The sequence below is a fragment of the Myotis daubentonii genome, chromosome 18 (genome assembly GCF_963259705.1).
Source record: "Myotis daubentonii chromosome 18, mMyoDau2.1, whole genome shotgun sequence".
In the NCBI taxonomy this organism is placed as follows: Eukaryota; Metazoa; Chordata; class Mammalia; order Chiroptera; family Vespertilionidae; genus Myotis; species Myotis daubentonii.
The window spans coordinates 41,552,713-41,569,691 of record NC_081857.1 but is presented as its reverse complement, the minus strand read 5'-3'; the positions used below and the strand labels follow the sequence as shown (position 1 = coordinate 41,569,691).

General features: G+C 43.3%; 1 protein-coding gene across 3 annotated transcripts in view; it reads left to right on the top strand.

The window, feature by feature from the left end:
* Positions 1-16,979, top strand: part of SLC30A7 (solute carrier family 30 member 7) — a 36,038-nt gene that overhangs the window by 5,324 nt on the left and 13,735 nt on the right. For all 3 annotated transcript variants that reach the window (XM_059675180.1, XM_059675179.1, XM_059675182.1), the window contains 5 exons: positions 1,430-1,517; positions 2,134-2,266; positions 4,026-4,181; positions 7,257-7,307; positions 11,044-11,179. In XM_059675180.1, coding sequence (XP_059531163.1) covers positions 1,430-1,517; positions 2,134-2,266; positions 4,026-4,181; positions 7,257-7,307; positions 11,044-11,179 — 564 coding nt within the window. The remainder of the gene's footprint in view (positions 1-1,429; positions 1,518-2,133; positions 2,267-4,025; positions 4,182-7,256; positions 7,308-11,043; positions 11,180-16,979) is intronic.

Here is a 16,979-nt window from a genome sequence, read left to right as displayed (position 1 = left end):
GGAGCTAAGAGCTGGGGGGCAGGGCAAAGGCGGCCCTCGGGCCGCCTTTGCCCTGCCCCCCAGCCATGATCAGAGAATCAGGTGCCTTTTCCGCCCTGGCCAGTGATAGCAGGAAGTAGGGGTGGAGCCAGCGATGGGAGCTGGGCATGGTCGAAGCTGGCAGTCCCGGGAGCTAGGGGTCCCTTGCCTGGGCCTAAAGCGAAGCCGACAATCGTGGGGCTGCTGCAGCTGCGGGTCCCCGCTGCCCGGGCCGGACGCCTAGGCCAGAGGCGTCAGGCCTGGGCAAGGGGCCGATCCTGCGATTGGAGGGTGATGGGGGTCAACGCCTGAGGGCTCCCAGTATGTGAGAGGGGGCAGGCTGGGCTGAGGAACACTCCCCCCCCCACACACACACACCCAGTGCATGAATTTCGTGCACCGGGCCCCTAGTAAAATTATAAAAGGTGAGACAAGAAACACTAATCAGACTATTGCTATAGCAGGAGCAAGAGATCCGCTATAGCTAGAGCCCCAGAGGCTGCATGCTCAGAGAGAACATGTGCCCTGGCACCATAAAATCTTAAGTCCACTTTGGGTCATTAAAGAAAACTACAGAAAGTGGTATTCTTGTTGCTCCTATTATATGGTTTAAGGACCAGAGTGATTAACTGCTGTGAGCGCCCTTTGAAATATGTTTGAACAAGTAAAGCTGCCAAGTTCAAGTTGTTCCTAACGACTTTAGGCCCGAGATGCCTTTCCCCGCCGCCTCCCATGGGCAGGAGGCAGGAGGCAGGAGGCGTCAGAAGTCCGTGGGGAAGGGGCAGAATTTTAAAAACTAGTTCAATTAGAATCACGTGAAGCTAGAGTTGATTCTAAAAATAGGTCAACGTTTGCGCTACATTTCTTAATCTTAGAAAAAGAGTGATAGGAATAGAAATCTCAAGTGGTTTCAGGGATACTTGAGAAATAATTTTAGTTTCCTTCAGATCAAAGCTCCACTTTCCAAAGATTTGAAAGCTGAACAGCACAAAGCAGAAGGCCTAAGGCGAGAAGGAATTAATAAGTTACAAAACCCCTCTTTTCAGGCTCTTTTCTTCCACTTTTTCTCTTGGGATTCTTCTTTGCCTATTTAGTCCTGCTCTTCCTGCTCCAGCGACAGCTGGTTCACATTTCTGGGGACGGTCTTTCTACACCTCCTTACTCCAAGGTCTTCTGATTGCTGTGAGGAAATCTATGTATTTTCTGCTATTCAACATAATTCATAATATTTAAATTCATGTTCTTGTTTTTATAATATATGTACAATAAAACATACTGCACTATAAATACTGGGACTTTGCTGGCCACTTATAATCGTATAAACTGGTTCAGCGTCATCGAACATGCGTAAGTTTACTGGTTGATCTGTAAGAAATGACTTAATAACCCCGTTGTTTCCTGTGCTCTTTAGGTATGTCAGAGCGGAAGTGCTGGCTGGCTTTGTCAATGGGCTGTTTTTGATCTTCACTGCCTTTTTTATTTTCTCAGAAGGAGTTGAGGTATAGTAGATAATGATTAGAGCCGGTAAATTATATATGCAAGGAAGATGTTTATTCACTAAACACACATGTAACAGAGATGTTTTTCACACGATTATTAAGCGTTGAGGACGGCCTCGGGTTCAGGAGGAGCTTACACAATAGTTGAGAAAAATTAAGTAGATGTGCAGCTACTTGGAATGGAGAGCAAATAACCGTGCTTTGCAGGTGTGAGTGAAGTGTTGACCCGGTAAAGTACAGGCGCAGCACGGGCGGGGCCTGCGGGAGAGCTCTTAAGAGAACCCGAGTTCTGCCGGGGGCCCTTCGCACTCGGTGCCTGAAGACGAGAAGATTTAAAGGGGAGTGAACTTGAAATGAGCGGCAACGCTTTAAAATGCCACGAAGGAGGGGCTTCAGGCCAAACGGTCATGCTTTCCAATACTTGTGTTTAAAACAGCGACTGTTACCTTCCCTGCAGTGTGTGAATATGGTTTTATTCCGATGTATGGCTTTGGCAGGTATTTTTGGAGGGATTTTTCATTCTGAAAAGAACTGAACGTTTTTTAAAGTGGCTTTTTGCTTCCACCCGTTGACCGCTCGGAAGTCACCCCTATGAACCTTGTCTTGTGTTTTCCAGAGAGCGCTGGCGCCGCCCGACGTGCACCACGAGCGGCTGCTGCTGGTCTCCGTCCTCGGGTTCGTGGTGAACCTGGTGGGGATATTCGTGTTCCAGCACGGAGGCCACGGCCACGGGCACTCGCACGGCTCTGGTATGGCGGCCGGGGCACTTGTTTCTTCACTTCCTGTTTCTGTCACAGTGACTCACTTTTCAAAACTGATCATTTTCCAAGTCAAACTTGGACTTTTAATAACAAAAGTAATGTGAATAGGCTCTTAGTAATGTCTTCCACTTCTCCGTGCCCCTCACTAGACAGTAGCACCTGCTTCGTTACACATGCTCCGATTTGGGTGTGGGTCCTTCCAGACCTGTGTAGCTCATCTGTTGATTATGACACCATTTATATAACACAGACAGACAAACATCAAAACCACAAAGCAACTCTAGTTACTAAAAAATTATAGTGTATGTGGGTTTGAAATTTACTATAAACGGCCCTTCAGATCCTTCCATTCACATGTCTCGGCCCCCCTTCTCTCGTGAGCAGCCATACAGAACTCCAGAGAGTGGGTTCCCTGGTTTCAGGTCTCGTAGGGGAAGTCCTGTCTCTGGATTTTCCAGGTTTTTTGGAGAGTGACTCAACATATATTTTTTTTATCACTTTGTCAAGTTTTATGAAACATCTTGTTGGAATTTTGACCAGAAATTCATTGTCTGCGTTTGTGAAAAATGGACACAACTCAGATCAAATTTCATGTTCATATGAAATTCCATGTCCTTTATTAAATTGTCTTAGGCATTTTAACAGAAATATTTTTCATTGGGTTCATTTTTAGGTAGTTGAAAGTTTTTATCCCCGTGAAGAATGATAACGATCGTTCCTGCTTGTCTCATTGCATAGTCAGGACCTCTAGCACAGTGTTGATGAGAAATACTTCTAGCTTTTTTCCTTGCGCCAGCCTTCATAACCACCTGGGTAGCTTTTTACAAAACGCTGATGCCAGGTTTAACCTCAGAACGTGTGCGTGAGAACCTCGGGAGGAAGCAGGCCGTATGCCTGACCCGTGCACTCAGCGGGACTGAGCAGTGGGCGGGGCGGAGGAGCACTGCGGGGTGAAGGCACTCCCAGCTGCTCCGGGGCTGGCGAGCTGCTCCGGGGCTGGCGAGCTGCTCCGGGGCTGGCGAGCTGCTCCGGGGCTGGCGGCTCGGCTTCGTTTCTGATCGCATTGCGTTACCAGCCGGAGGGTATTCCTGCGTCTATTGTATGATAATGTTTCCCCCCCTTCAGTTAATTTAAAATTAGTAACTGCATGAGTAGATTTGCTGGTGAGGACCCATCCTTAAATTTTGAGTTAAATGTATCCATTTAAGACTACGTTTAGGTCTGATCCGTTTTGAGTCCATTTTTGTGTGTGGTGTGAGGTATGGGTCCAGTATTTTCTTATATGTAGGTACCCAATTGTCTCAGCGCCATCTGCTAAAAAGGTGATTTCCCCCCGTGAATTGTCTTGTCATTCTTGCCAGCAATCAGTTGACCGTAAATGTGAGAGTTTGTTTCTGGACTTTCAGTTCTGCTTCACTGATCCACTGTAATCCTGGAGTTGGGTTTAAAATCGCAATATGTGACTTTTCTACTTTATTCTTTTTTTTAAGGATTGTTTTGGCTATTCCGGATCCCTTGTTGAATTTCCATATAAATTTTAGGATCTGTTTGTCAATCTCTGCTTTATTTCCTTCCTGTACTGTGTGGTAGGAACTCAGTGTTATTCTAATGAATCAATAACACTTTACAAGTAAATGTTTATGAACTTGCGTCTGGTTTTAGAGCTAGTTCTTTTGCTGACGTCAGTGTTACTGTAACCATTAACGAACATATTTTCACACGCCTTTTGTTCTAACGCTATTTGTAGGCCATGAACACAGCCATTCCCTCTTTAACGGTTCTCTGGACCAGGCCCACGGCCACGGGGACCATTGCCACGGTCCGGAACTGAAACACGGCGCTGCGCACAGTCACGACCACGCACACAGCCATGACCATGGACACTTCCACTCCCACTCGCACGGTGAGTGCAGCCTGCGGCCTCCCTCACGCAGACCTGCGCAGAGGCCTCTTCCTGGTGAAAGGGTCTGTTACAGTGTCACAGTTGGCTTCCTTTCCAGTGAAACTGGCGTGGGGTCAGGCAGTGGATAGGGCTTTTTTTCAGTGAGTATCCTATCTAATAATAGAGAAACATGGTAATTAACCATAACTTCGCTACCCTTCCCATTGGCTAATCAGTGAGATATGCAAATTAACTGCCAACCAAGATGGCGGCCAGAAGCCAGGCAGCTGAAGCGAACAGGAGGCTTGCTTGCTTCAGTGACGGAGGAAGCCAATGTTCCCTGCCTGCCGCTGCCGGCCTCTGAGCTGCACTCTAAGAAACAGTGTTGCAATTATAGAAGTAAAACCATCCCCAGAAACCTGCTTTCAGCTGGCCGGCCTCGGAGCTGGAGCTGCAACAGTGTTTAAATTATAGAAGCCAAACAAAAGCAGGTACCTGCTTTCAGCAGCCGAGGTCTCAGAGCTGGAGCCGAGCCTCAGAGCTAAAGCCGGCTCTCAGTTCCAGTGACAGCCATAGAAAGTAAATAAATCCCAGAATAGAAAAAAAGGAGAGATTGGGAGCTTCAGTCACTTGCCAGCCTGAAAACGGCCCTCAGCCCCTCACCCAGACTGGCCAGGCACCCCAGTGGGGACCCCCACCCTGAAGGGGGTGTGACCAGCTGCAAACAGCCATCATCCCCTCATCCAGACTGGTCAGGCGCCCAAGCGGGACCCCCACCCTGATCCGGGACACCCTTCAGGGCAAACCAGCCAGCCCCCACCCGTGCACCAGGCCTCTATCCTATATAGTAAAAGGGTAATATGCAAACTGACCCTAACAGCAGAAGGACTGGGAATGACTGGTCACTATGACACACACTGACCACCAGGGGGCAGACACTCAATGCAGGAGCTGCCCTCTGATGGTTAGGGCGCTCTCACATAGGAGGAGCTCTGCTCAGCCACAAGCCAGGCTGACGGCTGCCAGTACAGTGGTGGTGGTGGGAGCCTCTCCTGCCTCCTCAGCTGCGCTAAGGATGTCTGACTGCAGTTTAGGCCTGCTCCCCGCTGGCAAGTGGACATCCCCCGAGGTCTGCCAGGTTGCCATAGGGATATCTGATTGCCATCTTAGGCCCAATACCCCGGGGAGTGGGCCTAAGCCAGCAGGTAGTCATTGCCTGAGGGGTCCCAGACTGCAAGAGGGCACAGGCCAGGCTGAGGGATCCCCCTCCCCCCTGAGTGCACAAATTTTTGTGCACCGGGCCTCTAGTATTATGATAAAAAGCCACTATTTTAAATGAGTGTCCGTGAATGAGGAACAATTGCATTTCAGCAAATGAAAAGCATGATTTTTTAAAAATAAGTTCTTATTGATTTTAGAGAGAGAAGAAGGGAGAGGGATATAGAGAGAGAAACATTGATAAGAGAGAGACATTGATAGGCTGCCTCCTGCATGCCCCCTATGGGGATTGAGCCCACAACTGAGGCATGTGCCTTGACCGAGAATCGAACCTTGATCTGGTTTACAGGTTGATGCTCAACCACTGTGCCACCCCAGCCAGACAGAAGCTTGATTTTTTAAAAGTATGACAAGACCTTTTGTGCTATATATAGGCTTATAAAAATACAATCGGAGTTTTCAATTCTTCACATTTTCATTGTAATTTTGATAGATATTTACCTCATTGTGCTCTTAGGAATCTTTGTATGCTGACTTACATTGCCTTGGGTACTAAGTTATAAGGTATTTAGCAACTTAGTATTTTATTTAAAAATTCTATTTGAAATAGTTTATTCATGAAAATTTTGAGTATAGACTAATAGCTACTTAAGTGGTACAATTTGATTGATCTTTAAATAAATTATATGCTTAAATATTTTGTGTACTTGCCATATTGGCAGAATTCTAAAGCTTTAGATCTGAAAATATGACAGGGGCCTTGGAGACTGAGTTTGTAACTGACACTGGTATGCTTTAAAACCTTGCTTTCCTAAGTTTTGTGCTCACATGCATCCCAAAATAATTTTGAAAAACTGTGTATCCTTCACATGTTTTAAAAGATGATTTCTTTAAAAACTCCTCGTGACATCAGGTCATGAGGAGATCCTGGCAGCTGGTGACTAGGACTGCCAGGCTTTCGAGACAAGGAGTCTGACTCCAGAATCTGCTCTTGACTACCCTTGTGCCTTCCGTGCTGAGGAGCCCATCTGGGGGCACAGTAGCAATGTAGCCTGGATCCCATTTTGCCCTGAAGGACAGCACGGTCTCCCTGGGAAGCACTGGGAGCTTCCTATTTATCGGGATCCTGCACGTGAGTCGAGCCAGCGGCTTATTGTTTTAACTGCTCGCATCTCAGTGATATAAAGAGTAAAGGCTCAGCTCTTGTGTTGGGTCGACAGGGTAGGCGCTCTGTCCCTCATGGCAATTCCAGGATCCAGGCTCTTTCCCTCAGTGGGATTCTTAACCCTGAGAATGAGGTAGAAGGTCACGTGGGACATGCTGACGAGCCCAGATGTGCTTTCCGTCTATTTCTTTGTTCACTACCGAGTGACACACACCTTCTAACTCAAGGCAGCCGGAAGTGTGGTTTAGTTGTTGGCCAGCGCAAAGGAGAAAGGGGTTTGGTACGCAGCCAGCCATGCTCTGTTCCCAGAAGGACTTTGAGAGTGTGCGGGGGGGGGGGGGGGGGTCATGTTGTTCCTGTAGCTCTGATGCCAGTGCAGCAGAGACACCTCCGAATAGCTGTCAGAATGACTGTCTCTACCTGGGCCGACAGCCTGTAGACAAATCTGGTGCCTGGATGAGGCACTGCGAACGGGTACACTGTTGACTGTCCGCAGGATTAGCAGGTGGCTACATATTTTGTCCCCACACAGCAAAATGACAGTGTTTTTCTCTATTACTATATTAAGTTTTAAACCTAATTTTGTAGGTCTGACGTGGCTGTATAGTCATGCATCCTTCGCGATACATTTGAATGAAAGGTACTCTGAATCGCAAACATTGCATCAGGAACTGAAGACATGTTCTAAAATAACCTAACTTACCTCTCTGCAGATGGTCCCTCCTTCAAACAGACAGCAGGACCCAGCAGACAGATTCTACAAGGTATGGCAAGGCACTTGTCCATTTCTGTTCCACGAAGCTGGCTTCATAGTTTTCCTTTAACATAGTATTTGTGTTTAAAACGTTAGCCTTCCTAGTGAATTTTCTTATATGTCAGTTTATGGATAAATAACGCTTATTAGCCTGACTGGTTTTAGCATCAATTTTCTTCCTTTTCAACTTTATAATGTACTAAAAGACATTCTTTATTTTAATTGTCAGTTGGCTATTTTCTCAGATGTAATCAGGAGAATAAAATATTCAGAAACGATACTGCATAAGTATAAATGCTACCCAACCCAATGACTATAGTAACATCATAGTCGTATATTTACCTTTGCGGGATTATTAAATAATTTTTCCAAGAATAATATTCCATATGTATTTATGTTGTGGAAAATTTAGTGCTACAAATGCAATGCATCCAAACCCAAAGATGTTCAGTGGCCACAGTGAACCCCGATGTAAACTGTGGCCTTTGGGTGACAATGACGCGTGGACGATGTTTCATCAGTTGTAACAAATGTACACCCTGGCAGGGATGTTGACAGTGAGGAGGCTGTGCATGTGTGGGGGCAGAGGGTGTAAAAATCTCATTCACTTTGCTGGGAATCTAAAACTGCTCTCAAAAATAAAGTCTATTATATTTTTAAAACATGTAATGCAAAGTGAGACCTCAGTTATATCCACAGGCATCAAAAATGATACCTAAACAGGAGCTTACCTATCATGTCAAACAGTGTATTCCCAAATTTGACGTGCCAGAGAAGATCCGTCTTGTCTGTTCCTGTTTTGGGATGGGAACCAACCTTTGGTCGGAATTTCCACTTAGACGTCATTGTCCAGTTTTCTGAGTCCCAGCTGCCCATCTTTCTGCCTTTATGAACTTGACTTCGGCCTGACCTTCTCAGTAGTTTGGTATCCGGTCCCGCCTCACCTGCTTATCTCCCCTGCTTCCGAGGCAGCTCTCGCTTTTGACATTTCCCTGTAAGTTTGCTCCTCTATACTGAGGAGGTTATTTCAGGCACTTCAACGTGTCTTCCAGTCCCCAGTTTCCAATTTGCAAAATGTACAGAATTGTCTTAAAACAGCCTTTGCTGAAATAGCTTGTAATGATGCATAAGGAGTGCATCTATATCCAATGCTGTCAATGAGCCTGGATAATGAGAGTTCATTTTTAGTTGAGAAACCATCACTGTGTGAGGGGAGGTTAGATTTGCCTTCCTAATTATCTTTTATACAGCTGTTGTGAACATTAGTTTATATTCTCTAAGTGCCCACCAATTTATGGTGGCTGCGGCAGCCCAGCAGATGGCTGAGGACAGGGATGACCGCCTGCTACTACACCTTTTCCGTGCAGATGCTCCCACGTGGAGAACTGATGAGCTGAACTTGTCAGCTTCTTGCCGCATTTCATATTGCTAAGAAAACCAGTGGTCAGGTCAGTAAATGAGATGCAGCCAGGACTTCCCAAAGGAAAATAAAAAACAAACAGTTCTTTTCTTTTTCTTCTGATGTTGAGAGCTGTTTTCTATTCTGATCCCACCAAAACACTGATTAAAAAATAATAAAGATTTAAAAATCACACATGTCACTTAAGAGTTTTGAAGCGTAGGGCCCCTCAATCCACTTTGCTGTGTATCTTTCTCCAGTTAATTTTAAAGCTTAAGGTGATCCCAACACTTATTATTCTTTGCTATTGAAATACCCTAGGAAAATGAAATATATTTTCCTATAAGGGTGCCTCTAACATATTTTTGTGATAGAAAAAAGCCATTGTTTTTTTTTCCCCTAAAGAATTGTTACAAAGGTTAAAAAAAAGAGAGCCATTTTTTTTTTTTTTTTGAAGAATTGTTATAAAGGTCAATACCCTATCCCAACGATTTGCAAGAATTTTTAAAACATGCAATTCCTGACCTCTTTTTCTTTAAGTGGTTGAATAAAAAATGACAATAGTCATCTGGTGTGAATGCCCTGTTTTGAACCATAAATATACAGGTTATACAATAGAGTTGCATCTTATTAGTTATATTGCATAATTGCATATTAAGGTTGCATCTGGTAGGTTAATTCTTGGTACCAGAAATCCTAATATACAAATATAGGTACCTGACTTTTTAAAAAGTTACTTTGGAGCTAAAAAGCGTAGGTAGTTACTATTACTATTTGTGTGTGAGTCATTAAAAATTATATCTATTGTCAGATTGGCAAAAAATATATATTTTTTTGGTGTGCCACAGAATTTTAGTAATTGGTTTATGTGTGCCATGAGATGAAAAAGGTTGAAAATTGTTACCCTACACAATGAAAAAGTAATAGGTACTGAGGAATGAATTACATTTGCTATAATACTTGATATAAAATTCCACGGTGGCAGATGAATTGAAATGTATTTTCCCAGAGTGCATTAGGATTTGATTGGACTGGTTAGTAGTCCATTTTTATTTATTTATTTTTTAAAAATATATTCTATTGATTTTTTACAGAGAGGAAGGGAGAGGGATAGAGAGTTAGAAACATCGATGAGAGAGAAACATCGATCAGCTGCCTCCTGCACACTCCCCACTGGGGATGTGCCCGCAACCAAGGTACATGCCCTTGACTGGATTCGAACCTGGGACCCTTCAGTCTGCAGGCCGACGCTCTATCCACTGAGCAAAACTGGCCAGGGCTAATAGTCTATTTTTAAATTATTAGGAAGTGTTTTCAAGTTTAAGCAAATGTATATTTTACATCTAAAAAATTGTCAGTGAATAAAAAACAAGAAAAATAAGTATTTCTAAAGTAGACCATGCTTTTTACACGTTAGATATTTCTTTTCAGCTAAAGTAGTTGATGCTGTTGAATGTTCTATTTTTAGCAAGGTCTGGTTGAAGTTGTATAGGGCAGCGATTTTCAACCTTTTTCATCTCATGGCACACATAAACCAATTACTAAAATTCTGTGGCACACAAAAAAATGTATTTTAAGAGACATTTTAAGAAATGGTGTTTTGCCATACAGTACATTTTATCTATTAAAGATCTAAATGTTGAATAATCTGCTAGTTAAATATTTAGTTAAACTTACTTCTTGACATTTTAAAATGGTTTTCCCATCATGTCAATTCTTAAATGTTAATATTATATCTAGGTTCTTGGACCGTTAGAATCCTACTAATTAAATATTTAATTATTAAAAGTTCAAATATATTTATATCCAATTAAAAATATTAAAATTCCTACTTTTATATCAAGTTTGAGCTCTGTATGTAACTTGAGGTAGCAAAGTCTTCAGGATAATTAATAAGTTTGTCAGGTTTAATAGTTAAGGTCTGTAGGTAATTCGTCTCAGATGATAATTTTAGTGACCAGCAGGGGGCTCTCTGTGTCCATGATCCGTAAGTTTTAGCGATGTTCTCTTGACAGGTTCTTTCTGCCAATGACGTTTTTTTCTAAATTGTTAACTTCTGGGCTCTTTTAACCAGAGATGAATGTGCACAAACGATTTTCAGATTCCATGCCTTGCTCTGCTTCCTCCTTTACGGTACTCTGCATCAGGTGTGGTGAGCCTTGCTGATTGAAACAGAAAAGAGTACTCCAGTCCCCAAGGTCCTATTACTTCATTACAAACAGTTATTCCACAGCCTGCCACTTTCAAATTATCGTGTAGGACTTAACATGGGAAATACGATGGTTTCAAGAAACGTTTGCGTTGCCAGTTGCTCGGCTGCGTTTTGAGCCCGATGATCTGTTTGTAGGTGTGTTCCTGCACATTCTAGCAGACACGCTGGGGAGCATCGGGGTGATCGCGTCCGCCATCCTGATGCAGAACTTTGGTCTGATGATCGCAGACCCTATTTGCTCCATCCTCATAGCCATGCTCATCGTCGTGAGGTAGGTGTCGGTGTGTTGCGTTGGAAGTCATTACGTTCACAAAGAAACATGGCGAAGTGTAGAAAAGGGTAAGGGAAAAAGCACCTCATTCCACCAGCCAGGAGAACTGTGTGATAATTTTGTGGGTGTCACTTCGGCTTTTCTCTTTTATTCTAAGCCTCTGTTTTGTGGTGTTTTTTTGTTTTTTGTTTTTTTTTTGTATTATGTGTAAAATTATATTCTGAGTAAGAAAACTTTTTTTAGCTTTTTCTGATTATAAACTTATAGTCAATACAGGAAACTTGGAAAGGGATGAGAAGTATAAAGAAAAATCAGTCGGGAGAACAACACCTGGAGGTGACATTTCCACTGTTAACAGAATTTCTTTAGTCATTTTTAGGCTTTTTTTTTTTTTCTTCCATTATTGAATCTCTGCTTTCTGTGCTGATTGTTGAGTTTGGTCAGCATTAGCGTATACCCAGCTTCCGGGCGAGAGGTAGTACAGCTGTTATTTGAAATCCATAGAGTTTTGGGGTGATTAGTTAGCTAGCAAGGTCTTAATTCAACGACAATGAATGATAACAATGTAGAGCAACGCATAAGGATGGTTCATTATTATTATTTTTAATATGTTTATTTTTAGAGAGGGAGGAGGGGAGAGGATAGGTAGAAATATCAGTGATGAGAGAGAATCATTGGTTGGCTGCCTTCTGCACGCCCCCTACTGGGAATCAAGCCCACAACCCAGGCACGTGCCCTGACTGGGAATTGAACCGGCAACCTCTTGGTGCATGGGATGATGCTCAACTAACTGAGCCACTCCAGCCAGGCAAGAATGATTCATTGTTGTAAAGCACATATTTCTCTTTACATAGACAGGGGGGAGAATATATATATAGGGTGTGTATAGTACTGTAGTGTGTGTGTTTGTGTCCTATCTAATAATAGACAAACATGGTAATTGACCATACTTTTGCTACGCCTCCCATTGGCTAATCAGCGAGATATGCAAATTAACCACCAACAAAGATGGCAGTTAATTTGCATACGTAGGCACGAAGCAGCGGAACGAACACTGAAGGTGGTTCCCGCCAGAGCGAAGGCTTGGGTCCCGGGTGCCGGAGGAAAACCGGTGCCGGCAGCCAGGGGAAGGGAAGGCCTATTGCACAAATCTTTTCGTGCAACAGGCCTCTAGTATATATATATTCAACCCTGAATGCTATGTGGGTCTCTCCAGGTATAATTATAAAATTATGCTTTTCCTTAATGTCTTCAAGGCAAACCAACATTTCTGACTTGACCTTAAAAAAACATCATTTTTTTAAATGGAGGGCAATAAAAAACCTTTAGCTTCAAAGTGCAAAATAAAGACATTCCAATTATCTACTTTTCTGTTAAGAAAGCAAACTTAATTTACGTAAATGTTCACATGATAATGAAATATTTGCAAGATCACTCTGAGATGTTTTTCAAATTGGTCTAAAGACTTTGCCTGATTAGCCAAAGCCAATTTTAGGAAATAAATGAAAACCCTTTACAGCCATAACAAAATAGAGTATAAAGGAGTCATTTTCCCTTACCCTTAATTTTTATATATATTTGCAATTCATCAAGAACAAAAGAACTAATGGGACTTTATACATTCTCTGCATATAAATGTTCCTCAGTGGAGAGCCTGCCATGGAAATGGATGTCTCCCTTCCAGGCTGCCTGCCCAATGTCCCATTTTCACTTGCGCAGCGAAAGTGATTGCTTAGAAAAAGACAGTTCTTCTCCCCACATTTCCTAGTGCGGGCAAATGGTGATAGATATTTCTGGGTAAGACTGGGTGGTGCTGTGATGAATTTCGTTTCCCAGGAAAGCAGCAGGTTGAGTGTGACAATGAGAGTGCAGTTGTTATCTTCTGAAAATGGACGCTTCTCGCAAGAGGCTTCAGAATGGCTTTGCTCCTTTTTCCCATCAGCAGCTGAATTGGAATGGAGAGTAGATTCGTGACTTAGATACAGACCTTTGAACAGTCAGTAGTAACTGAATTTCTCTTTAAAGCGATGCCCTTTGCCCAGATCTGTGGCTTGATTTCTGAGTTACTTAAATAAAAGGGGTACCTATGCATGATGGGAAAAAACACACAAACAGGATGCAGAAATGAGCTGGTACTGGGTGGTATTTCCAAAGCCTTGCTGAAATGGTTTAAATTAGTTTTCTGTAGCTCACCAGGTACCATCTCACGCTGCTTTGTGCCTCTTAACCGTAATCATTTGTTAATATAAAGAAAAGGTGCAAAACTTTTCAATCTTTTCCTTCTTGTCATATTGAAGACACAAATAGCTCAACTTTTAGAGGCAAACTAGGGCAATAGGCTTTAGAAATGACAGATAATGGTCATAAGAGAGGTACAGGATGGAAAGCATGTATACTAGTGAAACCAAATTATGAATTTGAAATTCTAAATCATAGGTGATCATCCATGTTCATGAAGATAGGATTTGGACCAGATACTGATTTTGATAAATCTTGTTGATTCTGTGGTCAAATAGGTAATTATTCGTAGCCTGTATTAAGTAAACGTAAGCATTTTTTTTAACATGTAAATAGCTACCATATCATTTATGAGAAATTGTGGAGATACACTTTTTTTTTAAGAAATGGCTTTGGGTGGTGTCTGAAAGCTTCCTTTGTGGTTTGCCTTTCAAGTGGGTATCATTTGAGAACTGTACTTTTCGGAACTAAGATAGAGTTTCTCAGGATTTTAACTTGGTGCTTGTATGTGTATCCACAGTGGGAACATTTTTGCCTAGTAATTGTATTTTTTAATTGTATATAAAACCATGAGAACATTTGTAAATACTGATTCGTCTAACACCCTTTCTCAAACATCATTCTGGGAATGCCCTAATACAGTGGTCGCCAACCTTTTGGACCTCACGGACCACCAGTGGTCCACAGACCACCGGTTGGCGACCGCTGCCCTAATACGTTACAGCATCCATGTGTAGGTGACTGTTAGCTTCTCACCTACACCTCTAGGAAGTACTGAGCGTGCACTGTCCTTGGGGGAACTGAGAAATGTCACTCAGGTCATTCCTTGTGTTCGATGGTTCAGATGAAGCGCCCTAGGGAAGCAAGGCTGGCACATGGAGTGTTCTCCCCGACCGACTACATGTCAGGTCACAAAAGAAGACCTAACAGTGATTCCAACATCTTAAGGTCACGTAAGGTTCCTGGCAAGCAGTCCCGGAAACATTCGAAAGCACAGAGCCAATGCAGTAGTGTGTTAGTGATCATTAGCCAATAACATGAGAGATGCCCAAACTGGCAGGTGCAGACACCAGCCATACATTAGACTTTGCAGTACCACCGACAGACACCAGGTGGAACCCTAGGACTGATTTCCTGCCGCTGCAGAAGGCCTAGTATTGCAGACAAGAAGAACTCCTGAGTAGAAGCCATCCACCTTTCCAATAGGAGACACCATGCACCTGCCAGACAGGACACGGGCCCAGACAAGACTCAGGATCTCCCGCCAGGCTACGTAGAGAAAGACCTCCCTTAAGAAGCCAGACCACAAAGTCTAGAGTCGTGGCTGATTCTTCAGATACTGAAACCCAAACAAAAAAATAAGAGATACAAAGAAACGGCCAACTATGACACATTTAAAGGAAACGATTCAGTCTCCAGAAGCCAAGCCTATAGCTGGATACAGAATTCAAAATTACCATCAGAAGGGTGTCCAGTTGATGGAAAGAAAGCACAGACACGAAACAAAAACAGAAAAACGGTACATGAACAAAATGAGAGTATCAGCCGAGGGAGAGAATCTATTGAGGAGAGCCCAGCAGACATTCTGGAACTGAAGGATGAAAATAACTGGATTGATTTCCCCGGAGGGACGCCACAGCAGATTTGACCAGGCAGAAGGAAGAGGCAGTGAACTCAGATATAGAACTTAAAAAATGGCTGAGGCAGAGGAGGAAATCAGTCAGTCAGTCACATAGAGGGTCAGCAAGGAAAGAGAAGACTGGAACAGCCTGAGGCCCATGCCTCGCAGCCAGATACAAACCACTCCACCCAACCTCAGCAGAGCACGCATTCTTCTCACACCACGCGGAGTGTCCCCCGATAGCTACAGGCCAGGTCACAAAAGAAGACCTGACAGTGATTCCAGCATTGCCTTACGGTCACTTAAGGCCGCCGTGAGGATCAAGTTAGAAAAATGTATGAAAGCACTTTAGGAATTATTAAGTGTTGTCTAAACAAAGATGCTGCTAATTGTTTACAACTTGGCATTATTTACTAATGCTTTCGGTTTAAAGATCAGATGCGTGACATGTTACAGCTGAGTTCCAGAAGTTTCAGGAAAAGGCGACCTTTTCGTGGCTGGGCTCCAAGGTGAGGGTATTTTAGGGCGTCTCCTTCCCATTACTGATACAGTAGGTCCTCTCGAGACGCACTGGTAAGCCACTGGCCTTGTGGTTTGGGGTTATCTGTTCTATGTTAGGCTTAGGAAATTCTGGGTTAATAGTCATTGTCTATTACCACGGAATACTTGTATTTATACAAAAGTGACAGCATCTCAACGCCCGCCACAGGACCACACGGCTAAGTGGAGGGTACATTACAATTTTGGGTCAGGGTTTTTTTTGGCTTTTTTTGTCCACTAAACATTTTGGAGTATGTGACATACACCAGGCCTTCACATGTGTGCGTTCTTCTAAGAAGTACAACTATCTTTCTCTGTGTGTGTCTATTATAAGCACCACTGATAACGTGCAGGAGGACGTGGCTCAGAAGCCAGATAAAGGAGCTGAAGTAGGAATTATGTGTCAGTCGTTACTATTCGGTGTTTATTCTCGGGTCTAAGCAGTTTCATTGTTACACATGATCATTACCGGGCGGGTCTTCAGAAGTTTCCTGCCGGAGACCCTCCTGTTGGAAGGGGAGGCTCTTCCACAGAAGCCGCTTTTGAAGTAAGATCTGAATGTATTTCATTCGCAAAATTACTAGCCATAGGGAATAATGACTAACGTGCTTATTTAGTCTGCTGGGATTTCCGCTGTCACATTTAAATTTACACTTAAGATCGTATGATTATAAATTTGATTTGCCTTCAGCTCTTGAAGAATAAAGTCATTACCCTGTTTTACTGGTAAACTCAGAGCAAATGATTCATTCCTTTCTGTGTCGGCTAGGAAGGCGGCGTTGCATTGTTAAAGCTGGAATCGAGTAGTCAACCAGAAGCGAACCTCTAATTGTTTCCAAATGCTTACTTTTGGGGTTTGGGGCAGCTCTGAGCCTGAGCTCAGTCAGGAATTTGCTACGCTTGTCGTTTTCCCCATATCTATCCTTTCATTATGGCTAGATACACTCATGCTCAAGTCTACTTTACCAGTCCCCTTCACAATAGTTAATCAGAAAAATATGGACCCAAACTCCTGCGCTAAACACAATTTTAAAGGCAAAGCTAGAGTTTCTACAGGTTTCTTTTACATAGTTATGGCCTTTGAAATTATTATAGAAATTGACCTTGGTTCTGAATGGCATTTCCCTGTGTGATGGAGCAAGCTCCCTTTTCTCCCCACCGCGGCTTCACAACCTAGTTACAGCTCCTGCAGCTGGAATTCTTCCATGACTCTAACATTCTCATTGGAGAAAAAGGACCGGTGCATCCATGCGCTTTGGCGACCTGCTCGCCGCTGTGGAATGTAAGCATTTCGTTAAAATTCTGTCTAAACAGGCCACCGTTCCAGATGTTCTCGGCAGCAAAATCACAACACCTCGACAGACCCTTACTAAAAGGACACGCTCCCCGTGTAATTCCTTC